This window comes from Molothrus aeneus, chromosome 3, assembly GCF_037042795.1.
Source record: "Molothrus aeneus isolate 106 chromosome 3, BPBGC_Maene_1.0, whole genome shotgun sequence".
NCBI classification, from domain to species: Eukaryota; Metazoa; Chordata; class Aves; order Passeriformes; family Icteridae; genus Molothrus; species Molothrus aeneus.
In genome coordinates, this window is record NC_089648.1 from 77,322,098 (window position 1) to 77,348,320 (window position 26,223).

Here is a 26,223-nt window from a genome sequence, read left to right on the forward strand (position 1 = left end):
AACAAAGTGAAGAAATAGGAGATCTGCCTTCTTAGACTAAAGGGTGACTATTTGCCATGTGTACAGGAAGAACTTTATCAGGCAAATTAAGCTGAGCACATGAAGAAAAATTCTACTATTGCCAGAAACAGATTTAAGTCATTACATTTTACAGCATAAAATGTATACTTTTATGCCTAATGGTTATGCAGTGGTGAGGACCCTAGGGAGGCCTGGAAGCTTCTACAGACTGACACACAAATATACAAAAAAATGGGTAACTCTATAGCCCCATGTAGTTAAAACAGATATTTACAGAATTGCTGTCTTTCATGATATTTTACTTTTGCACTTTTGCAGGAATATATTTCCTCTGGCTCATCTTTTCTGCAACACATATGCACATAATGTAAGATCCAATTACAAGACTATTGTCTTGAAAGGAAAGATTGCATTTGATACAGAGCTGTAGAGTTTTACAGAAGGCAGCCTTGGCTTTAACTGCAGAATGCTGTAACCACTATGTACACAAAGAAAGAAAAAAATCACATAAGGATATAAGTACTTATATGATACATATATCATATAAGGATATAAGGTACTTTTTAATGGATGTATTTCCAATTTCAGGATCATATATATGAGCTAATAAATATTAATAGTATATTAGTGCAGCAAAAAGTAAAAGAATGGGAAAATAATATGATTTAAACAAATTTTGAATTTTACAATGGCAATATAAAAAACGCCAAAAAAATCCCACACTGCATGAAATACAAACCATTCCTCATTTCAGTGCTGCATGAAATTCACTAGTAAAAACTTTTACAAAGCAGTCAAATTTCAGCTACTCAAAATAAAAATAAAACCTAAGTAGTGCACAGTAAAATATTAAATTACAGAAGTAATTTAAGAAGCATTTTAAAGAAACTTATGTTTTGCCTTTCACATATAGTCATTAAGAAATGTTAGTAAATCCACTCACTATTCTGGCAGGTTTTGTTGGTAAAAAATCAGATTTAGGAAATGAATTATTGCCCCCTGGTGGCACACTAAGAATCAATGTAATGAAAAAGAAACCGATTACAGATAAATAATCAAATATTTTATTTTAAGAATCATGTTTTGTACAATTAATGTCTGGAGGTGTTAAGAGAATGCACATTCATTTTAATATGCATTAAGATAAGAGTAAATGGGGTATAATTTACATTTTCATCAACAAGATGATTCTGATAAAGAATGTGTGATGTTTAATGATCAGCTTTGTAAAATGTAAGTAATAACATACTAGAATAAAACTCTTTAACAGTAGAACACCACAGCAAAAACTCCTGATAGTCAAGCAAGTTACTTCAACATCTAATTTTCATTTAAAAGAATAGTAAGTCTTGTTAATTTTCATATAAATAGAGAAAACACTTTCTGAATCTGAATCCCTGTGGGGCTCTTCTTAGCTCTGTGAGATAACGTCAGCAGGCAAGGACAGAGAAGCACAGGAACAATAGGATTTGATCTTATGACTGGCTAGAACAACAGCATAGTTAAATGTTGATGCAATGTTTTCCACATGGGTTAATACAGGAATTCATGTATCCTAATCCTCAAATTATGAGTTGTTAACATCCTCCTAGTGTCTGACCAGCCAACAGCCACCAATTCCTATTCAACGACTTTAACACTGCTCAGCACATTCCTCACATCACCTCAAACTAACGTGGCTCTAAATATCTACTCCAAACTCTTTTGCTGTTCCAGGTGGAAAAAAACCTGCTCTATCACAGTGGGTTTATACAATCTGGAACTGCAATGATAAAATACATCTTCCAGAATACAAAAGAGAGTGAATAATATTCATTCCTTGTGGAACTACACATACAACCACAGAGAAGTTAGCAATTAGGTTATGTTGCACACACAGTAAAAATGAGCATTTTTACATTTTGGTGTAATCATGTGCCCCTTCCATGATAGGAAAACCTGCACCTGCAGCAGTCTAACCTTGCCTTACAATACTGACAACCAGCATTTGCATGACATCATTAAATGCACAACTCCAAATCTCCTAAAACGCATTTTGCCTTTGAGGACCTGTAATATATTTTTCCCCCTTTTATTCTGGTTGATTCATTAGAGTACAAGAACGATTCACCTTAGTTCTACACTTCTCTACAAGGTCAATTATTACCATGCAAGTACTTGACTGAAAATTGGTTGCTATGAAGAAACTCCATCCTCTATCAAGGCATCTGATACATCATTGGTGATACCATAAGCTACTTTAAAGAAATGTCTAACTGGAAGGGCTATGAAACACATGCTAAATGAAAATTAATTCAGTATTTATTCAAGATAAGAGTGTTGGTTGACTTGTTTGGTCTGACAGAATATGAAAAAAGTTCTTCATGGCTTTGAATTCCTCATAACAGACTAGCAGTTTTACATGTCTGATGAAATCAGGACTAGAAATTTCACCTGAAATGTGGGTGGGAGAAGCAAAAAAGTTCATAATTCTTGAAGCAAAAGAACTCCATGACAGACTTACCTGCTGTAGAAGAGAGTTAATTGCCATAAAGAGCAATCAAGCAACAAATGGACTACCTAACAAGGAGCTGTATTTTAAAGAAATGTTTTTGTCTGACAAACAAAAGTTATGTAAGCAATTGGAAATTTTGAGAGTACTGCTGAGGCTGGCAATTGACAAGGCATCAGTGCTTGTAAAACATTATCAGAAGTATGGAGGAAAGGGCAGGAGCAATGGAACTGGGACTTGGGAAACGATGTTGCTGCAAAGTAAATGTACAGGATTAGTTTGGACATGCCACATTTGATGGTTCCTGTCTGGCCCTAGAGGAATATACCTTGCCCTTCACTCACAAACCTCTTGTAACTAACTTATACCTGACATGGGCATTCTATCCATGTCTCCCCTGTGAGCAACACACAGAGCTTTGGCTGCCTTGTACTACCAAGTATTGACAAAACCAGGTGATTTGGCAGGGAGTCAATACTCATTACTCTCACACACACTTGCATGGCAATGCTCAGCCAAAATGCTCTCTCTCAGCTCATGTTGTTACCTGGAGGAAAGAGAAATCTCCCTCCTCGCAGGGACCAGGGAGGACCCTCTCCTTGAGGGGAGCCGTGTGAGGGGTGCCTGATGTCACCTGGCCTGGAAGAGACCGAGGGGAGGCCTCGCCGCAGTTCTCTTCGGTGACCAGGGACAGGACCTGAGGGAATGGCCTGAAGTTGTGGGAGGGGAGGTTCAGGTTGGATATTAGAAAATGCTTCTTCACCCAGAGAACCAGTGGTTGGGCACTGGAACAGGCTCCTCAGGGAAGTGGTCACAACACCAGTCTGGCAGAGCTCAAGAAACACTTGGACAACATTCTCAGGCACATGGTGTGACTCCTGAGGTGTCCTGGGCAGAGCCAGGAGCTGGACTCGACGATCCATGTGGGTCCCTTCGAACTCAGCATATTCTGTGATTCCTCCCTTAACCCACGCTGGCCGCTGCAGCGCTCAGTGCGCTGTCGCTGTCGCAAACGCGAGGACGGGGGCGACGGGACCGTTTCCTGCGCCGGTCTAACAGGCTGACGGGAGGGAAGGGGAGGAAATGAGCTGATTTGGCGCATTCCTGCCGGCGCTGGGAGAGGCGGGGGCTGTCCCGGGGGGCGGGAGAAGCCGGGAGAAGCCGGGCAGGGCGGGAAGGCGCCGCGGGGGCCGATGGGTAACAGAGGGAGAAGGCGCCGGCGCCGCGCGCGCCCCGGCGGCAGAGGGGAGGGCGCGTGCGCGGCTCCCGCCCGTTCCCGCCCCAGGCGCGCGCGGGAGCCGCGGCCATGACGGGCAGCGATGAGGGCGGGAGCGGCCCCGCGGCGCCCCGCGCCCGGCCGCGGCTCGGAGCCTCGGCGTGAGGGCGTCTGTGCGCTCTGCCTCCTCCAGCGCCTCGCCGCGGGGCCGGGCGGACATGGCCAGCCCTGAGCAGTGGGAGCGCCTGAAGCCGCTGCAGCCGGACTCGGTGCGTGTGAGTGAGGTACATGGCGGGAGGCGCTGCCCGTGGATGGGGAGAGGGCGGGACGGCGCTGCAGTTGCGCTCCTGCCGCGGAGCTTGTGAGGGGGCGGCCGAAAGCCCGGCCTACGTCTCTGGGCGGGAAAGATGCGACGGGCCAGGCAGCGTGGTAGCCGAGAGGAGCATTGGGGTGCTTCCCTCCCTCGTGGCGTTGGGGCGGGCTTCCCGGGAAAGGTGCTAAAATGCAAAAGGATGGTTTTTCTCGCCTGTGTCACTTACAGCCTCTTAATCGAGCTAAATATGGTGTAGCTGAGTATGAGAAAAGGGGACTACAATGTGTTTTCTCCTCTTAACGTCTGTGATAATCTTACATGCAGCTGCCACCGTTACCTTTAGCAATGCTATGAAGTAGTTTGCAAAAAAGTCTGTTTTGTAAGACTTTAAAAAAAAGTTACATGTTTTTTAGTTAATCGTGATGGTGCATACTTTTAATTTTGTGATATATTTTAAATACATTACTTTTTTCCTTAAAATAATCTTGTCAGTTGGGCTAAAGTTTACTTGGTAGTATTTTCTTAAGGCCATGAAAGAGTTCACATAAGTTTTTTTGGTGGGTAATTGAAGTGATGATTGTAAGAAGCAAATAGTGTTTGGCACAGCTTCTTTATGTAGATACTTAGATGAGTTTACAGTGGGTGATACTTTCCTCAGTCAGCTTCTTATAAACAGGGAGGTCAAAGATGTGGTAATCATTAACAGCCCTTGCCTGTGATGGCCGTGGAATAGTGGGTGGGAATTACATCTCTGCAGGTAGCTCAGTTTGCAGGCAGCAGATGAGTGGGATCCCTTGATGAGAGGCCATGAAGTGCCCAACTCTTGGGATAACAAAGGGCAGGAAGAAGGTGGCACTGACCAGGTGCCATGAACTGCCAACCTTTTGGGTAACAAAAGGACACAGAGGTGGTGGCACTGCCAAGATGGATAAAGAGAGATGCATGGGGAGACACAGCAGGAGCAGAGAACTCAGGGCAAGATTTGTCTGAGTAGACTATGAGAGTATAAAAACTTAGAGCTTCCTTTGTTGTGAATCCCTCTTTGGAGGTACCAGCTTGGGCTGTTTATTCACCGTGAATAAATTGCTTTATGGAGAGACATCTGAGACTCTGCAGTGGGAAACCTGGGGTTGAGCCACTGAGGAATAGCTCACTGAAGCAGTCCACCATGAAGGGGCTTCAGTCCCAGCAGTGACAGCATGAGACTTACAGGGAATCTCATGAATGGTCAGACTGGGAAGTTTTCTTAACAGTGGGATATTCAGGGAAGGTTAGTAGTAAAGTGCAGAACCTGGATTCCAGCTTACTGAGTCTTCAAGACTCCAGCTTATTCTGCCAAGAGGTAGGTTGAAATTTTTGGGAAGGCAGCTTTGGAAGCTGGAGGAGCTGAAGATATTGAGATCAGTAAGGAGAAACGCGTTTCATCATGACACTCATGGCAAAAAGAACAGGACAGACTTGAAGGACAGCCTAACAAACAAGGATAAAAAGTGCCTGGACATGCAGATATGATGCTTGGAAAGCCAAAGTTGTAGTGTTGAAACTAGCAAGGAATGTCAAAGGTCACAATATTGAAGAAATTTCCCTGTCTGACCATTCAAGAGCCACTCTTGTCAGTCACTCTCACACCACCTGAGCTGGAACTGAGGCCCCTTTGCAGCTGCACCCCCACACTCACACACCCAAGGTCCCCTCACCAGATTAACCCCAGGTTTCCCAGAGCAGAGCCTCAGACATTTGGACCCTAAAAATAACTTAATCTTGTACAACAGCTGGAACAGGGACCCCAAACAAAGGAAACCTTGGGCTTGTATAAACCTGTATTGGGTTTTTGTGGTCAGGTTTTGATAGCAGGTGGGGGGCTGCAGGGTGTGAGAAGCTGCCAGAAGTTTCCCCCATATCCTGCAGAGCTAATTCCAGGCAGGTCCAGGATGGATCTGTCACTGGCCAAGGCAGAATTCATCAGAATTCTGTGCCTCTGTGATAACATATTTAAGAGGGGGGAAAAAAGTTATTATACAGTTGTAATTACAGCCAGAGAAGAGTGAAGTGAGAATATATGAGACAACAACTCTGCAGACACCAAAGTGAGTGGAGAAAGAGGAAGAAGAGGTACTCCCGGTGCTGGAGCAGAGACTCCCTGCAGCCTCAGCTGCAGTCCATGAAGGACCATGGGGATGCAGAGATTCACCCTGCAGCCCATGGAGGAGAGCCAGGCTGGAGCAGGTGGATGCCTGAAAGGAGGCTGTGAACTTGTGGGCAGCCCATGCTGGAGCAGGTTCCTAGTAGGGACCTGTGGATCCATGGAGAGTGGAGCCCATGCTGGAGCAGGCTCTGGTAGAACTTGTGACCCTTGAGCCCTGCTGGAGCAGGCTGTGCCTGAAGGACTGCGCCCTGAGGGAAAGTGATGGACGTTGAAGCAGTTGGTGAGCTGTTGCTGTGGGATGGACTCATATTGGAGAAGTTCATGAGGTGCTTTCTTCTGTGGGAGGGACCTCCACACTGAAGTAGAGGAAGGCTTCTCCGCCCTGAGCAGCAGCAGGAACAGCATTTGATGAACTGACATAACCCCCATTCCCACCTCCCTGCGCTGCTGGTGTGGATGGGGTAGAGCTTGGGGAGGGGTGGAGGGAAGGTGTTTTCTTAAGATATGTTTTATTTCTCATTATACTGCTGTAATTTTATTGGTAATAAATTTAATTCATATTCCCAAGTTGAGTCTGTTTTGCCCATGATGGTATTTGGGGAGTGATCTCTTCTGGTCTGTAGCTCAGCTCATGAACTTCTTGTTACATCTCTCCCCTGACCACTGGTGGAGGGGGGTGATAGAGCAGCTTTGGTGGGTGCCTGGCAGAGTCTATCCTAGGGCCTGTTGTTAGGTGGAGGATGTGAGGTTTATGGGCTGGAGGAAGGGGTCATCTAACACCTCATAAACCCAGGAAGTTGAAAATCAAGAGTTAAAGCCTTGCCTTTACCCTGCAGTGGTACAGGCTGGGGACTAGCCTGTTGAAAGGACCTGGGGTCCTCATGGACAGTGGGCTAAATGTGCACCTGTATTGTGTCCTGACATTGAGGCATATGAAGCAGAACAGTAAATTGAGGGAAATTATTCTTTTTCTTTACTTGGCAAATGTTAGATTGCCCTTGGAATGCTGTTCCTGTTTTAGGCCCACTAGGATAGGAAGGCTGTTAATAAACTCCTGAGAGAACTTGTTAAGCTACTGCAGCCCTTCAGTAAAATCATAGCATATCCTGAGTTGGAAAGGACCCATAAGGATCATTAAGTCCAACTCCTGTCCCAGCACAGGACAATCCCAAGAGTCACACCATGTTCCTGAGAGCATTGTCCAAGAGCTTCTTGAGTTCTTGGTGCTGTGACTGCTTCCCTTGGGGAGCCTGTTCCAGTACTCAACCACCCTCTGAGTGAAGATCCATTTTTTTAATATCTAACCCAAATTTCCCAGACAAGTTTCATTCCATACTTGCAAGCAAGTTAAGAACTTTAAAGGTTACCAGGTATTTTACAGTTGTACACGATGGGCAACTGAAAGGAAATGGCCATGAATTGAAACAGAAGAAGCAAGAGAGGTTGCAGCTTGCCTGAGCATCTGAGTTCAATGGTGTTTCCTGTTTTTGAAAACAGTGAGTTGTGCGAGTGAGTTGTGCTGAGATAAAGGGCTGAAAGTTGTGGCAGGAATTAAAAAGCATGTATTCCTTTAATCTAATGACACTTAACAGTAATAGCTGTTGAGTTGTCAGAGCTGTGATGGCTGTAACATCTAAAGAAGATTGGAGGATTTCTTCTAAAGAAGCTCCCCTTGTAGAGAGCATTTTATGACAGTTGTTTTTTCCCTTTTTATTTCCTCAGGCACCAATGATTGACCTGAATGTGCACAAGGACACACAGCTTGTGAAAAGTAAGTTGCTGTGTGTCATGTGTAAAAATTAATTTTGCAGTATGTCATGCCTTTTTACAATGTGACTACAATGCTGTAGACAAATGAAAAATTGTATTTAATATCAGCAGAGCAGGAAAAATGCTGAACACTGACTGAAATAACAGATATGAAGCAATACATTCGTTATAGTTTTTTCTCTTCAGATCTGTTGCAAGTATGCCTCCCCGTTGCTATATAGAAAATAGTGCACAGGAAAAGTGAGTTAGAGAAAACTGGAACAACATACTGCCAAATGTTGCATTTCAACTGGTGTTAATAAATGTGGAAATAAACTTGAGTGAATTTCTGGGTGTTGGGTTTTTTGGGTTTTTTTTGTTTATTTTCTCACCAGCTAAATTGCTTCACACCTTTGACAGTAACACAGTCCAAAACTGAGTTGTTGAACCTGTCATTTCATGTTAAGTAGTGCACAAACTTGCAGCCATGGAATGGGTGTGATACATTATGAATAAAAGTGTGTATCTCATTCATCTTGGGAAAAATACTGATGGTTGAAGTAAAAGTGTTGTCTAAGGTGCTTTCTTTACACACTCACCTTTTCTTGGAGCATTAGACTGGAATATTGCTAGGGGACACAGGTTGATCAGATTAAATACCGGGTTTGCTTTACAGGAGAAAAGACAAGTAACAGCTGAATTTGACTATCTTTTATTGGCTAGTATCAAACGAGCATGTGCATACCATGACTTTCTGACTCAGAAGTGGGTGCTTTTTTGTGCTTTTTGCATACATAAATAACAATCTCAAGTTATTCATCAGGGATTTCTGCTCTTTCTGCAAATATGGTGGTAATGAATACACATAGCACAGGGATCTTTAAACCCTGGTGTCAGGGTAGCTGCAGATCTTTGTTGTATTAGTAAATCAGGCAATGGAATGACTAGTTCTTTTGCCCTGAGAACAGATAGTGCAAACAGTTTGTCTGCATACTAAATTCTTCAGTTCCAGAGCAGATAGGTCCTGTGCAGGCTGAAACAGTCCCGAAGCCAAGCTGACTTGTGAACCTTGCCTAATGGTTACATGCGAGGTGTGCTGGTGAAACTGGACCAAAAAGATGTGAAAAAATACTCTAATAGTGTCATGCAGCAGAGATAGAGCTGTGTTTCTCTGGCAGCACCTCAGCACTGTCTATAGTTAACCAAAGGTTTCGTTGGTATTTGGTCAGTGATCCGATCCCATGTCCTGTAGAGCATACAGTTACTCAGTTATTAATATCCATACTAGCAGTGTGGAGTCATGAATGTTGAAAGCACAAAAATGTATGCTTGCTATTTAGATAAAATCATTGCAAACAAATGAAGGTATGTGTAGTTAATAGGCTTTATATGGTGCCATTGCAATGTAAGGATTAAAGACTGCAGTGCTTCCAGACTTTTACCTTCATTGTTACTTCATCACTATCATTTTTTTTACTTCATGCTTATGTAGTAGCTTACCCTAAATATTCTACCAAAACTTTACAGAAACTGTGGACATCAAAAGGCCTCGATTTGATGCATCCTTGGTGCTTTTGACACGAAAATTTATGGCTCTTCTCAGAAAAGCTCCAGACGGTGTCCTTGATTTAAATGAAGTAGCAACAACACTTGGAGTACGAAAACGAAGAGTGTATGACATCACCAATGTGTTGGATGGCATCGACTTGATTCAGAAAAGATCTAAGAATCATATCCAGTGGATGTGAGTTGGCTTTGAAGCTTCTAGTTTCTGAAACAGTAAAACCCAACAGTGTTGAGTAATGTTTATAACTTTGAGAGTATCTTTAAGCATATTAAGTTATTTCTCATAGATAATATTTTAAGTTCTGTATCCTTCCTTATGCTATGTGAATTACCTAATACATTAACAAGTATCAAGTGCATAAGTACATGGAAGCATATTTCAGCAGAAAAAAGGATGCCAGACTTTCTTACTGTTTGCTGTTAGTATACTTGATGTTTGATAAACATGCTTTTATTTATACAAACATGCTAGACAATTTTCATATTCTTCCAGAGGTAACAGTCTTGACCAACTTATTGGAAAAGCACCAGAGCAGCAGAACCTTAAAGATGAACTTTCTGACTTATCAGCCATGGAAGAAGCTCTGGATGAATTAATCAAGAATTGTGCTCATCAGATATTTGAACTAACAGATGACAAAGAAAATGCAAAATATCCTTTCAACTCTTGCATTATTTTAACAGATGGTTTTGGTTGCACATACTTATCTAGGAAGAAGTGTAGGCTGATACCACAGGTATGCAGTACTGCTTGATAATGAGTTTTATAACAGCAGACTTCTGATTATTTTGCATTTGAGCATGCCTGTCCTGTGCCTTGCTTTGCAGTATCATGGACAGTCTAGCCTGTCCTCAGAGGAGTGTTGCTTGTTTGTCCTTTCCACTGCAGAAGAATGAAGTGGGGAATAGTCTTAGTACCCTGACCATCACGCTGTTCTCTCCATTTGAGTCGGCTCAGGGGCACGTTTTGACCCACCAGTGAGCTCAAGATGCTTAGCGAGATGACAGAGGGGACTCAGAATGGAGTCCCAGTGGCCTGTTGCCAAGGAGATATAATGGTATGCTGGTTATATCCTAATACCCTTCTCTTGAAAGAGATTTCCAGTGCAGCTCTGACTTCCAGATGGGTTTTGACAATAGAAAAGAGATTCATTTTAATATTTGGCATAAAAATTGAATTTTGGCTTTGGGTTACAATAAAATATTATTTCGCTCCCTTGTTTGGCAAGATGTTAAGGGGTGTGCACAAATGAAATGTGCTCAATATTCTTTATACCTTACTGCTTCAGAAAATAGTTCTACAGTGTCTCAGGAAATTATTTTCATGCTATTAGAAAACAAGAGTGTAATTCCTGAAGAACAGTACTCCTTTGGCTTTATAGACTTACGACAACATCTGTGAAGACTGTTTGGGGTTTTTTTATAACATTGAATATATTTCTAAAAGTCTTTTTTCCTTCCTGGAAATACAGAAAAGTATTTTTCTACCATTAGCTGATACTTCATTTTACAAAGCTAATATTAACCTCTGCTGAATTGTTGATTAATTTTCTGAAGTTGGTATTCTGCCTCAACATATCTTGACATCACACTCTTGCTTCTGCCCATTAGCAAATTACTTTACATAATCCTTGACCAATGTATACACTAGCTTATGTGACGTACCAAGATATCCGAAGCATTCAGGCATTTCAGGAACAGATTGTGATTGCAATTAAAGCTCCAGAGGAAACCAAATTGGAAATACCAGTTCCTAAAGACGTAAGTTTTATACATTTCTCCTAAAGAAACAAAAGTTTATAAATTTGATTTTTTGCAGCAGCAGTCAGTAATTGATTTCCAGTTTCTGTCATGCAGATAGTGGTAGTTAAATGTTCTTGTGTTCCACTGAACAGTGCTGCAGGGATAATAGTCTTAGAAGCTTAGTTGCTGTATTTTTCTTTTTGCCTAAATTACTAAGCCATAAATGTATCTGAGCTTTAGTTACCTGGTTTTGTTAGAGAGAATGGAAAACCTGTAATAAAGTATGCAATGTACAGTATGGTTGGAAAAAGAATACCTTTTGTCACTCTGGTAGATGATATCTAGAGGGATTTTTCATGGAGTGGGGCTGTGCCCTATCGTCACCCCACGGTGCAATACACAGGCTCCATTCTTGTCTCTCAGAGGAGCCAGACCTTTGCCCCTGCACCCAGCAGTGCTGCAGCTGCATAGTGGGGCCTGTGTACTGGGAACCCACTGTTGGTAGTGCTCTGAGAGGGCAAATCCTGGAAGACAGCCTAAGATAACAAACAGAGCTTTAATTCCATTTTCTTTTTTGCATGAGCATTTTTGATAATTGCATAGTCATTGAAGTTGCCTTGCTATGTGGATAGAAAGGTGGGGATATCTTAGGAAAAGGAAATTAATCAGTAGAACCAAAGAGTTAGATCCACTACATAGACCTCCAGTAGTTTCCCTGGTCAAAGGAGCTGTCATCCAGTGGAGATGAAAAAGATAAAATTCCAGATGCCTCCTGAAGCAATAAAAAGGCAGAATTTCAAAAGTTGTACATTGGAACAGAGTATTTTCTCCATCATGCATTAAGATTTATTTGCTCTGTGTCTTGCCACATGATGTCTGTGGAAGGAAAGCAGTAGAAGCGATTAGGCTTAGTTGCTTTACTATTTTGTTAAAGCGTTGTGCTCCAGTTTGTTGTCAGATTCATGGCAATGTTTTGTCAAGTTTTTAAATTTTGTTACTCTTCCTAAACATAAGTCAGTCTTGGTCATATATCTGAAAGTCAATAGAAAGACTAAACAAATACTTAAATGCACATTCATTAAAAATGAAAGCTTGTTAGCTTAATTCTGCAAAATAGTTGTCCTACAAATGTATGTAATGTCATAATTTATGTGGAAGCAGTAACAATTTTAAGTAGCTGTATTTGTTCTGTTTTTAATCTATTGTCTTTAAGATAAGTGCAAAAATAAAGAATGTATAATATTTATTCTTTGAATTATATACAAGTTGCTGTTTTATAGGATCACATAGAAGTGCATGTGAAGAGCACGAAAGGACCCATTGACGTGTATCTATGTGAGGTGGAAAAAGAGAATCCAGGTGCTGACACTTGTGAAGATATGGATACTGTCCATATCTAGTGAAACTGAGACATCATTTTATCCTGATGAAGGTAACATTCTCCGTTTCCATTTTTATCCACGTGTATTTTTTTTTATTTTCTTAAGATTATCATATCATTCTGATAAAGCTGTAAGCTGTACTGTTGAACAAGTGTAATTTTCAGAGCATAGATTGTGGGCCAAGATGTGTGGGAGTACAGGAAACGCCTGGAAGAGAAGTCTGTGCTGTTGTGTTACCTCACAGCAACAGGAGGTCAGAGAGTCAGACACATGCACACAGAGCAAGGCACTCTTGTTCCCTGGCCTTTTCCTTCCTTTGCTCCTTGCTGATTTCCTGTCAGAGCCCATGGATGGAGCTCTCAGCTCCATGTGTCAGCTCTCAGCTGCTGCACTACAGAGTCTTGCTCAGCTCAGATTGTTGCCATGAGAGTTATGATGAGAGTTATGATGCTGTTTTAAACGAGACTGTGCTACTGCTCATTCCTGCCCTAAGGGAGGGCAGACAGAAGAGGGAACGTTGTATTTTAATCTCCTAAAACAAGATTGGATGGGATAGAGATTCTGAAGAAGCCTAGTGCTGCAGGATGTTGTGGCGTAAAAATAAATCTGGCAGGAATTGCAGTAGCTCAGAACACAAAGAAAGAAATTATCTTTAGAAGTGCTGCTTTATAGGTGAAGGGGAGAGTTGGCTTTTTCATCCCAGGCATTTTTTAAATTCATTTTGCTTGTGGAATAACTCAAAATTGTATTTTCTACAATTAGAGTAATCATATTCCGTTTTTACTTTCCTTTTAAAGTGAGATCTCCGATGGAAGAAAAAAAAAACATTTGAGATGCCAGATTAATTGCAACACAAAAATCTAATATAGAATGTAAATATCTGTATTATAGGGCTTTTCCAAACTGCTTGGATCTGCAAACTTCGTAACCTGAAATGTTCCAAAGTGTTTTAAAAATCCAGCAGTGGATTGGTTGAGTGTTTTCACAGGATTGCTTATCCTCCCAAGTCAAAAGACAACAGTTTCTGGAGTTGCATTTAGGAGCTTTGTTTTCTTAATTGCATATGACCTACAGAGCTTTGGGAAAATAGTTTTTTACCTTAAAATTTTAATTGACAGAAAACAAAGATAATCAATTACTTCCAAAAATTAAGGTTGGAGAACAATTTCTGGAGCGGTTCACAATCTGCATGAGAATGTATAAAATGAAGAAATGCACTTTTCAGTTCTGAGGCAGCACTACTAAGCAGGATTGTCAAACACAAGTGTAACAAAGAACTGGTGTATTGAAAGCCTTTGATATGAAGAACAAGATGTAAATATCCCAAGAGTTATGCTTTACACTGTGTAAGTGCTGTTTGTATCCAGCTCTACATGAACTATGGTATCAACACTGAAGTGAAATAATTGGGCTTTGTGTACATACTTGTATCATTTCTGGGTAGTTACTGATGTACATTTATTGAGATGGTTTGCATTTCTGCCTCTGTACAGCAAAGAAATAAAATAAGCTTACAAAAATACGAAATAGTCTAATGATACATGTTGGGTTGCCTTTGCTGCAATTCACTGAGTGACTACAAGCATTTAAAATTACGTGAAAACCTAAAATCTGTTTTACATGGTACTGTCAGATAACACTTAGACCTGGATCTTGTGATGCCATAGTACTGTAGCAATTTTCAAAAGAATGATAGATAACTACTTAAGTTGGTCCATTCCAGTTTCTGGAGTTTACGTACAGCAGAACCTTAGCTGAGTATCGTGACGTCTTTGTGGCTCAGCTTGCAAAAATATGTAAAATACTTAAGGACTATTAAGTCTGTATTATTAATCTTTCATATCCATAAAACAAAGCTGTTGAATTTATATGCTGGATTTTCTAAGGGAGTGAACTGTCACTGTACAAATGCTGTGCATGGGCTCACTTCATCCCAGTATGGTTTCTGTAGGGGTGGGTTGGCAGGTTTGGTTTTAAGTGGGAAGTCTAAGTCCTTGGGTCACACAGTATTGACAACTATACATCTACTCACAAGTGAGACCATCAAAGCTAATTAAACCCTGCATGTTCTAGCCAGCAGCTCTACAGGTATCTTAGACAGGTGCAGTGAAATTAAATGCCCTATGTTCTACAATACAAATAAGTTGGCACGGGTGACACTGATGAGCATAAATATACCTAAATACAGATTGTGAATTAACTCTGTTTTCCACAAGGTTCCCTAATTCTGTGAAATGCATAGTAGTATACTTTGCAAATTGAGGAAAAAAAACCAAGTGCAATCTTGTGTCAGAAAGTAATCTTGAATTTTTATATCTGTCCTATCAACTTCAAGCTCCAGAATACAGGACTTCTGGAAAAAATAGGATACTATTTTTTTGTCTGTGAAATTCAAACTACAGGCTAAGCTGTAATATAAATAAAAGCAAAGTGACAGCATAATGAATACATAGAACAGGGTAAAAATGAGGAAGGTGCTTTCTCCAGTAAAGCTGAGAATGAGGGTTAAAACTAAGAAAGCATTTTTTTGTACAGGAAAATTGTCCTTTTCTTTCAGTGACTGGTTTCTGTTCAGATGGCAAACTCTATTTGATGTTTTACATTGCTGTTCTGTTTTGGTGGGGGGGGAGGTTTGTGCAAAAGAGAAGCATTGATTTCCCCCTACACTAGTTCAACAACTCAGGACGATGTTTCCCATAAAATGTATAAAAATTTCCAACACTAACTAATTCTGAATGCTGTATGTTGGGGTGGGTTTTTGTTACATGATCATAAAATCCTAGAATAGTTAGAGTTGGAAGGGACCTTGAAGGTCACATAATTCCAATGCCCCTGCTTTGGGCAGGGACAGCTTCCCCTACATCACAGAAGTATTTAAGTTGGAAAGACCTCCAAGACCATCAACTCCAGCCTTTGACCAAACACCACAATGTCAAGTACTCCATAGCACTGAGATTCAGATCCAGTTGTTCCTTGAACTCCCTTAGGGATGGTGGCTCCACCACCTCCCAGTGGAAGCACCTTCCAGTGCTTCACAGTTCTTTCAGTAAAGGAATTCTTCCTGATGTCCAACCTGAATCTCCCTGGTGCAGCTTGAGGCCATTTCCTCTCATCCTGGTTGCTCAAAGCACCATCCAGCCTGGCCTTGAACACTTCCAGAGATGATAAGGCATCCACAGCTTCTCTTGGCAACCTATTCTAGTGCCTCTCCACCCTCATAATAAAGAATTTCTTCCTAATATTTAAACCGACTCTCTAACTCTTAGCCATTACCTACCTTATATAAAAAGTAAGGAAGTACATTTTTACAAAATAACCATCTTAAAAATGTTAAGGAAGTTTGTCTTCAACAGTGCAACAATCCATTTAAATGAAACATTAGGATTTTTCATTTTGAACAAATCTCTAGCGATTGCTTTTCCTCACTCATTTGTACAGGTTTTCTAGCAGTATAATTAATGCTTTTAGCCACACAGTTGTCACCGTGAAATGGAAGAAGCTGTAATATGACAATTATACTGCTACTATTTTGTTTAATACATCTGTTGTAACAGTGCACCTTCAGCAGAACGAATGGAGTTTTGAAAGTTTTGAAGATTAAACCACTGCTTTTGCTACTTGGTTATGTACAGTATTACCCATTGGTGATACTGGAAAACAATGTACTGTATAAGCTCAATGCACTAATTAGCTGAAAAGATTCAGCTTGGACTTGAAAAATTCCCGAGTGATGCTGAACTTAGACACAAGTTACAAGCTCACTCATAAATGTGACAGGACCTTACTCTGAATTTGTGTAGTAATGCTTGACTTTTTTTCTGAGAGATTATTATTTTGCCAAGTCTACATCTGTTCATTTTCAGTACATTTGTATGTGTAAGAAGCTCTCCTGGCTATTTGAGGACTGATAAATTAAAAGTTTCTAGTACTCTTTCTGCCTTCCCTTCAATAAGAATGGTTAAGAATGTTAATGCATCAATCAGCAATAGCAACAGCCAGGACCCATAATTATTAAATTCCTGGTTTTCCTGATTCTTACTGTAAATAGCACTGCAGGTTGCCAGTTCAGCCCTTACTTGGTGTGGGAATTCACTTGTCAGAGTTCTCAGATGTGAACTACAGTTTTAAATAATGTGATTTTTTTAGGAGAGAGAAGATTCCTGCAAATTGTTGTCTGTTGGAAAGCATTTGAAAGTCAGCAATTTTCTTCATTTTGAATAATCTTTTTGGTGTGTGTGAAGAGCCTCATTTTATAAGCATAATTAAGCACTGATTTCGAAAGTCCTTGTCAGTGGCAAGGTTCATCTGCTAGCCAGGCCATGAGCTGCTCCCAGCTTGCTGGGGCTGGCTGCAAGCTCTAAACCCTTGTGTTCCATGATCCTGGCACGGGCTGGCCCCTGCACCCTGCTGGGACCTCAGTAACTGCTGAAGGGTTTATCAGGAGCACAAATCTGCTATTTTTGGTTTCACTTCTGATCTGCCTGGAGTAACTTGTGAGAAGTGCATTGAGGCTAAAATTGTATAAACTACTCTTGGTTGTGTAGGTTATATAAATCTAGATGAGGCTTCTCACTATGTGTAGATGTTTACTGAAGGACTCAGATACTTGTTAGTCGAAAAGCACGATCTGTGTTTTGAAGAAAATTTAATGTTTGCAGAGAAAGAGCAGCCTGGTTCTGTCCATGTATGGCACCCTGGTTCTTCCCTGCCACCCCTGCAGGCAGACCATGGGTGATCTGAGGGTCTGGAGCTGCGCTCTCCAGACACCCACCATGTGGACGTGGGCTGATGGAAGCTCCTTACCTTGTGATCCATGAATGAAGTGGTGTTTCCAGTTGACTCTAGGTTAAGGGATGGGGTTATAGAAGACAATCCTAGAAGCTGTAACAGCAAATTCAAAGATCCAAGCTCAGCACATTGCAACTCTTTTATTGACTTAGCCCACTGTGGGGGTGCATTCCCCCCACCCCAGCCACACTGTGATCCCAAAAATGCTCATTAGGTCTCAGCCTTGACAAACAGCAGCTGGTTGAGCTTCTCTTGAGCTTATCAGAAACACTCTTCTCCCAGAAACTTTTGCTGTCTAACAAGCTCCTGTTTTAATGAACAGCCTTGGAAACTTATTTTTGTTGCCAGAACAACAACCTAACCAGAGTAAAATTTTCGTTATCAAATTTTCAAATAAAGTTACCTGCCTGAATTGTGGCCAGGATGGAAAATTACTGTGACTAAAGCCAACTCTCTTGTGACCCTATAAACACCGGCCCATAGTGAGACCCTTGGAGCTCTCCTGGACCGCAGTGCACTGTGGCCAATACCAGACACTCTGCTGTCAGCTGGGCATTCAAGGATCAAATCAAGCTTCCCTGAAGTTAGTTGTGATCTTTTCACAATTCCTAAAACACACAAAAACAGGACAATATCCACACAGTGCGTCCATCCTATACACTAAAGCAGGTTGCACAGAATTCAGTCAGGAGCTAGAACTGTGATTTACTTGATAATGCTACTCCCCACAGATCATCAGAGAACCTTTTTACCAAGCAACATTCTCACCATCAATGCCAGTAATCCTTTGTGTAAGAAACAATTTCTCACGAGAAAAATCTCCCTGGTTTTAGAAACAACTTCAACCTTAAGTGCCTGCCGAGCCATTGTCTTCAGGCTGGAAAGAAGCTATTGGAGGTGATTTCGGTATTTATTCAGCTGAAGAGAAAACACATTTGAAATTATGCAATATATTATCCTATCCTGTGAGAATAGTAATGGGGGAAATACAGAGATATAGGATTAATTCTTCCTATTATTAGAGGTTAAAATAAAGCAAAGTAAAAGCAAAATACTGTGAAAGCATTAGCACTGCCTTTCTTTTGTGATAAAAAAAAGACTTAAGTGCAGATTTATCTGAAAGAACTGAATAAAGGGATAGAAACAAATGCTAGTCTTTCAAATTGCCAACATTGACACATTGGCTGTCAGAGTCCATGCAGAGATTAGTAGTTTTGACTCAAAAAACATTGACAACCCTGATCCACAGAGCAGCAGAAGAGGCAAATGTGGATTAATGTGTATTTCTTGATTAATCATGTGTTTCTCCTGGTCTGAAATACTCTAGACTGTATTAAAAATTTACTGCAGGTTGAAGCTCAGGGATTTTACTTCTTTCAAAAAGACTTTAAATTTGTGTCATTAGATGATGATCAGACTCTTTAAAACAAGTATCTTCCAATCAAGATATATTTTATTCCCAATCTGTAAAATACTGTTCCTTTATACATGGAGAAAGTATAAATTGCTTGGAAAGAAGGGATTGGAAAGTTGTCCAGATATTGTTGTCTGTATTCTATGTATGTGTCTCTGAGGATCAGTTGCCTGGAAATGAAAACAAGACAACAGCAATTGTTTACATAGATGTCGCCTAAAAACGTCTCAGGCATTTATGTTCTCTCTGCTGACTTTATGCCAATTGTCCATCTCTTAAATTGACACATTGAGCTATTTTTGGGGTGTAAGGACGGAAGTCAGCAAAGCAGGGTTTATAATTTGGAAGGAAAATTATACAGAGCTAAAGGAAAAAAAAAATTCCCTAATGCAACTTAAAAAGTTTTTTTACCACCTTTGAAATCAAAACCTGATCAGGATGGTGGTGTGTGTTCAGTTGATTGCTTCCAGTCAGTTTAACAAAACCGAGGTTCAACCAGAAATACTCATTCAGCCATGGCTTTATTAACAGCAAATTATGGCTTTGAAATGGGCCTGAGTTCAGCTCTAAGTATAATTTACTTAATTGTTGCACTATGATATTTTTGTATAGGTAATTCTTATTTAAAAGTAATAATGGATTCACAATGGTAATACTGGTAGTACAGGTGAATTACTGAGATACAGAACTACCATTATCAGAAGGATGAGATCTGTACTTTTTGTTTCGGTACAGAGAAAACCTCAGGGTGGGCTGTCCTTTAAGGATAGTTTTACTTACGTATAAACCCGTTATCTCCTTTCAACACCACATCCTGCTGCTGTCAGGCAGCTTGCTGCCTCTGGAACAAATCATTCCTCTGTGCTGTGCCCATTTGCAAAAAGGGGGGACTGTCTTGATCTCCTTTGCAAACTCTGATCAGTTCTGCTCTGCAGTGACTCCTCAGAGTGTGCCAGCTCCCCCAGACCTGCCATAGGATGCTTGTCCAGCACCAGCAAGGGCAATCCCCAGACTTGCTGTGCTCCATGAAGTAACTACAGTGGGTGCCCTGGGACAGCACCCTTTCTGAAGACAGTACTGATGACCTCTTCACTATCTTTAAAGATGCTCTCCCAGGGCTCTCATTTCTGCTGCACGTCCTTTAACAAATTAAAAAGCAAAATAAATTCAATGTTTCAAACACATAAACAAAATTAGCATCTTATTGACAATTTCAGTTGAGAAGCTGAACTGTACAGATGTACAAATAAGTGTTCCTCATATTTATTTTACATATACTTTGGGGTTTTTTGGGGTTTTCCCCCCCACTTTGGTATTCTATCAGTCTTGTATTAAAGAGACAAGAAGATCTGAAACATTTAATTAATCTTCAAGTATAACTTGCCTCTTTTTTCAACGATGACAAAATTTTTCCTCACTCTGGGTTAAAACTTAGACACAGGATTAACCCTTTCCTCATACAAACTCCTAGTACATCTGTTTTTTACAGTGGCCTGTGAGATGGGTTCAGCCTTCAAGTATCAAGGCTTGTGTAGAACAAACACTCAAAACACCCCACACTGGTGCAGAGTTTCCAGGGAAACTTTGGTGAACCAGAAAAAGGGAGACATTATCTGCCAGTTCCCCAGCCCCGCAGAGGACCCAGCTGCACAGAGGAGCACACCTGCCTGCCCCTGCTGAGCCCAGGGATGCCAGAGCTGCTCCCGCCGTCCCGGACACTGCGGGGCCACTAGAGGGATGTCTGCAACCATCCTTCCACGGCTTCTGAAGCAAACCACCACTTCACATTCCTGGCCAGCTGCAATCGCACACGGCAACCAATAGTCCTAAGAAACGCTGCAAGGGATTCATCAGAGGGCTGCTCGCCGCGGCCTAGGGAGAGTATTTGGACACTACCAGTTGGAAAGATGAGATGCAATGCTTGGAGTGCTACAAGGTCCAAGAGAGCAGACCAGAAATCATAGAGTCATGGATTCACAGAATGGTTTAGGTTACAAAGGACCTTGATGATAATCTAATTCCAACCCCTCTTGTTGTTCTGGTTGAATAGTTTTAACACTATTAAAAACTACATCTAGTTATATCCTTTTATTTGATTTGTTTCCAATAGTTTAGCTTGTATCTAGTGGAACGGCATAATCTATTTAAACTATCAACAAGTTAGCATGAGAGTCACTGCAAAAAGTGGTTTATTTTTCTATTAGTTTAAATTAGTTGACTAGAAAAGCATGAAAATATAATAGAGTTCTCTCTCCTACAGTGATCAGGTGTTGGAACTGATAGGATGAAAGTGGCTGCAAAAAAAAGGAAAATATGAGTAAACCAAAGAAATAAGCATTAGTTGTAAATGTTATAAAACAGCTTGTGCACTCCAGAACAGCATAAATAAGGAGCCCAAATTTACTACCCTGGCTGGATGGATGGGTCAAACTGTTACATTTAATTACATATACTAATAAAAAAAAAAGCTTCAATTTATGTGGAAAAGAAGCATCATGGATTTTAAAAGAGGTAATAGTTAGAGTTGGGTGATTTATTTATTTATTTATTTAATAGTTAATTCCCTGGAAAATGTGGTTTCAGTCATGTCTAAATTATTTGCTTCAAATTTGCTGAATAGTTTTGGCTGGAAAAAAAACAAAGACGGGGATAAAGTGTGCTGTAGGAAAGTCCCCAGTTACCCAACAGCTCAATGATCAGAGCATTTACTTAGGTAGCAGAGACCCCTTAACGGAGGCTCTGTTGAGGTGGACTACGCTCAATCCTTCCTGTGACCACTTTGATTTTGTCCCAGTTGCAAGGGATGGGGACACACCTCCCAAAGGAGCAGGCTGGTTCCCAGAGTAGGAAGCTGTGATTCTCATGCTCCCCCTCACTGACCCAACAAACTTGGTGCCTTTGTGCAGGTCACCAGCTTCATACTGAGGAAGAATTTCCCCTTTGTCCTGCTTCATGGATACCAAGTCCTTAGACAGCTTTCTAAGAAGTAGAATTCTGCTTCAAGTTCCCTTGGACAAAAGTAGGATTTCCTCATCCTAAGTATATCCATGCTATGACATTCTTTCAAGCATCCAAAACAAATATTCTACATTGGATTAAAACATAACATTTAATGGTTCATGCATAGAAATAACCTTCAGGTTATTTTCTTTCAGCAAAGAAAAGCAGCCAGTTTAGTTATGTCCACACTGTGCTGATTTTTATGACATTCACTGCAGTTCTTGAGCACAAATGTAACTTGACCAAATCTTTAACTGATCAAGAAAAACTGATCAAGAAATAGTTTGATAACCTTCATCCAGACTACCCTATGCTTCTTACAAACCTTTATTTCTGCAGCCACATAAGAGCTGAAAATGACATTGAGAGCTCCCAACTCAACGCTCCCGACTCCAGTCCCTGTGGTGCCAGGCACCATATCTTGTGGCCCTTTCAAAGTGCACTAATACACTGCAGGTAGGTATTTTCTGGCTGCCTTGACTTGGATGAAGGTTGTACTAACCCCTCATTGTGAATACTAGAAGCAGTCTTATTTCCCATCTGCGCTCATCTGTGACCAGTTTACTCGCATATGCTCTTCTGCCAGCATTCCTCTGAATTGTACAGCTCTTAAACTCCTTGGTTGCTGTCTTTGGTGTATCTTTAGACACCACCATATTCTCATTCACTTCTCTGCTGGATCTAGAAAACTGAGTTATTCACGCTACCTCCATAAAACAGGCTGCTTTGTTCCTTTATCTCTGCCAAATTCCCATTTTCAGTTCCTCTTCTCCAATCAGAGGAATGGAACTATTTATGTCCCAGTGTTCTAACTGGATCTTGCTCTATCCTATCTCACTTGAGTATCTTTGTTAAATTTTACAGTTCCATTTATACTTTTTAATTCCATGTTTTCATTAGCTAATGTAAGCCTCAAGTAATTCTCCTCAGCTCTTTCCAAGTGGTACGTTCCCACATTACATCAGAATTTCTTACTAGTCCCCCAGGGCACTCCCTCTATAGACTCTACCATTTTTAAAATGTCCTGTTTCTATCATTCCCATCATTGAGCTGATCCAGATCTTCTGAGCAATATCCCAACCCTCAACTGTCTACTGATGTTGTATGATGCAAACAGCATCAACAGCATAGTCCTGGATTTCATGCTGGTAAACAAAAAGGTTCCAATGTCAAAAAGTTAAACAAGAGGGACCAGGACTGATCCTTGTAGTTCCTACCAAAACAAATCCTCAAGGATTCAACTAATATTTACCTCTCTATTTCACCTCATGAGGCATTGCTATCCTACATGAAGTGAGTTATTTTTACTTTGGGAATAGCATGATATCCTTCAGAATGTTTTATTCTCCTATAAAAATTGTACATGAAAACGTCTCCTAATAATTCCCACTAATGTCAGCTTTCTCACATCAAAATCTTCCAAGTTTTCTTCCAATTTGGTTGCAATTACCTCCTGTAATACCTTAATTTTTATTATTCCATAAACATAGAAAATTAAAGTATTACAAGATATGTTTTTCTTATCCATGTGTAGTGTTTCATTTTAATATTGTCCCCCATCACCAAAGACTGTGGCAAAACTGTGATCATCTCTATGTCAGCCTCTTCATGCAGTAATCCCATTTATTATTTGACAGCCAAGTCTAGAAATAACAGTAGTTAAACATACTGTCCATGTTGGACAAAAAAACATATAGAAAAGTCGTATTTTTCCAAGCAGTAACCTACCTTCCTTCCTTCCTTCCTTCCTTCCTTCCTTCCTTCCTTCCTTCCTTCCTTCCTTCCTTCCTTCCTTCCTTCCTTCCTTCCTTCCTTCCTTCCTTCCTTCCTTCCTTCCTTCCTTCCTTCCTTCCTTCCTTCCTTCCTTCCTTCCTTCCTTCCTTCCTTCCTTCCTTCCTTCCTTCCTTCCTTCCTTCCTTCCTTCCTTCCTTCCTTCCTTCCTTCCTTCCTTCCTTCCTTCCTTCCTTCCTTCCTTCCTTCCTTCCTTCCTTCCTTCCTCCCTCCCTCCCTCCCTCCCTCCCTCCCTCCCTCCCTCCCTCCCTCCCTCCCTCCTTCGACTCCGATGCTGTTTAAATACAAAGCGATGTCATTTCTCGAAGACTGTAAACCCTTATATGCCAAGCTGTGTTTTCGCTCATGCACTCACAACTGTTCTTACCGGTATCAGACAGCCCCTGCAAGTTCCCTGAGAGCAGGCACAGCCGCTGTAGTTGTTTACACCCTGGTATCAGCTGGACTGGCTTGGTTTCCCCACAATTAACAGTAGCTAAGTCTTGATGAAAAGCAGATCACAGGAATGACAGTGCTAATGCAGAGACACATAATGTGGGTATTCAGAGATGCACATGGAACCTCTACACTAATCATCTTTTTTTAGCTTGCTCTATCCAAGTCATCATCTACTGGCATTTCCCCCTAATTGCAGGGAGCATTCAGTGCCTGGGGTTTTACTGTCATTTTCCAAGCCAGTTCCTGCATACTTATGGCAAAAAGCCAGATCAAAAGAAAGATTGCTTAGGTGTTTCCAGTGGTTCTTACACCAAAATCCAAGATGACAATTCCAAAAACTCAATAGCTGTATAACTGTGAAGGTCACTAAGTTTGCCACCTTCCTCTCTGCCTCCATCCTGCTGAGTGTTCTCATTGAAAGGCTACAAAGCCTTTTCTTCCTGGCATCCCATTTCTTGTTAATGCAATTTTCTGCAAAACCACACACCAGCCTGCAAGACAGTGTCTAGGAACTTTATTTGAAGGTGTACTGTGTAACATGAACTGCCACAGGATGGAAAAAGGACAATGCATACGTGGGTTCTCATTCTGCTAAAGAATTCTGGATCAGATCAGGCTGAACATGCTGGTTCAGATTATATCTCATCTAGGAAAACATGGGACTTTGGCCACATTTCTCATAATTCCCATTCAGTATCTAATGTTTAAATATTTGATCTTAAATACAGAATAAACTATCAGAAATGCTTTTGTTCTTACAGGTACGTGTTCACTGGAAGAGATTGTTACAGACATACAACTGACAGGTCTGAAGCAATCTCTAGTCCCCTTGTCAAATTAAAAGGAGGCAGAGACACCTCTGAGAAGCTCTGGCCAGCACTTCCAAAGGACCAGCAGCGTTGTACTCCTGCATATTTCCAATATTTCAACCTTTACAACGTGTCATGTAAAGGAAGTGCTGCAGAAAGAAGAGCAGCAGAAACCCTCCTCTGCTCCAAGGTACTGTGAACAGTACCTACTGACAGCCTACTGACAGCATAACAGCAAGGATTTCATAAATCACAGCAGTCTCTCAAACTGATTTACACCTATGGGCCACAGAGCCCTAAGCTTCACCTAAATGCACAAAGCAGCAAAGGAAAACTTGAGGTCACTTTGTCCTTACTCTCCAAGCTACACTTACTGCAAGTTTCCTCCTGAGACTTACAGCAGAGGATCTGGCACATCTCCATCACGTAAGCATTTCAATTAACCTAGATTCACAGCTTCACTTCTGTCTTCCCAATGCATCCAAGAAACTATGAAACTACCTTATTAACAAAAGCAATGTTATTTAGCTGGGGAGAATTATGCAAGCAATTAAGAGCCAGGCAGAGACCAAGTCCTGCATTATCAGACACACCCAGACATTACACAGCCACTTTTGATTCACACCTCCTTTTCTTGATTCTTTGGTATTTGTGCGTAAGATACTGACTTTAACACAGCAACTGACAGTACCAATGAATAATTCTATTATTAGTTGGTATTTATTAATATTTGTCAGCTATATATGCTGTTTGAAAAAATGGGAAGCAGCTACCTGGCGCACCTACAAAGATACATACCTTTCCAAGCAGAACAGTAGATATAGGCCTTCACCTACAAAGCTTACCAGATGAAGACATTTTCTTTAGCATTTGCTTGATTACTTTGGTTTGCATTTAATTATACAGATGGCTGAGTGGTTTTGTAATTTTATAGCTGGCCTGTGCTAGTAATTGATGTGGTAGTGTCAGTCTTACTGAGGCTGGTTTGGAAGGGCATGGGGTTTGAAAGGCTGCTTGTATTTAAAGCCTCTCGTTACAATGCAAGAGATGAATTAAATGAAAGAATGTTAAACAATGTTGGGGGTTTTTTTCTGTGGACTTTACATAACTGTACTATTTGTCCCAAGACAACACTGGAATCAGTATATTCAATGATGAAGATTGCGGCTGACTTTGCAAGTCCTTCAAAAATGTAACTCCTATATACACAAGTTGTGTACCTGTCTTCCTGTCTGTTTTCACTAACCTAAAATGACGAAGTTTATTTTTAATCCAGAAAAAATAATTTATTAATCCTTAGGCTGACTGAACATTAGCATGTGAGAAAGGAAAAATAAAGCAAACAAACAAAACTGA

At 40.9% G+C, this 26,223-nt stretch overlaps 1 protein-coding gene across 6 annotated transcripts; it reads left to right on the forward strand.

Annotated features, from left to right (window-relative positions):
- Positions 1-3,804: 3,804 nt before the first annotated feature.
- E2F6 (E2F transcription factor 6) lies at positions 3,805-26,223 on the forward strand. Of its 6 annotated transcripts, XR_010783390.1 has the most exons (9): positions 3,805-4,012; positions 7,910-7,958; positions 9,464-9,680; positions 9,996-10,154; positions 11,149-11,263; positions 12,526-12,677; positions 20,319-21,340; positions 22,169-22,285; positions 24,820-26,223. XR_010783390.1 is itself a non-coding variant. In XM_066547207.1 (7 exons), the coding sequence occupies exons 1-6, from the start codon at positions 3,947-3,949 to the stop codon at positions 12,643-12,645; spliced, it is 726 nt and encodes a 241-aa protein (XP_066403304.1). In that variant the 5' UTR covers positions 3,805-3,946; the 3' UTR covers positions 12,646-12,677; positions 24,820-26,223. The 6 variants fall into 6 exon arrangements, 4 of the variants coding, with proteins under 4 accessions (XP_066403304.1, XP_066403302.1, XP_066403305.1 ...); XR_010783389.1 differs by lacking the exon at positions 20,319-21,340; XM_066547207.1 differs by lacking the exons at positions 20,319-21,340; positions 22,169-22,285.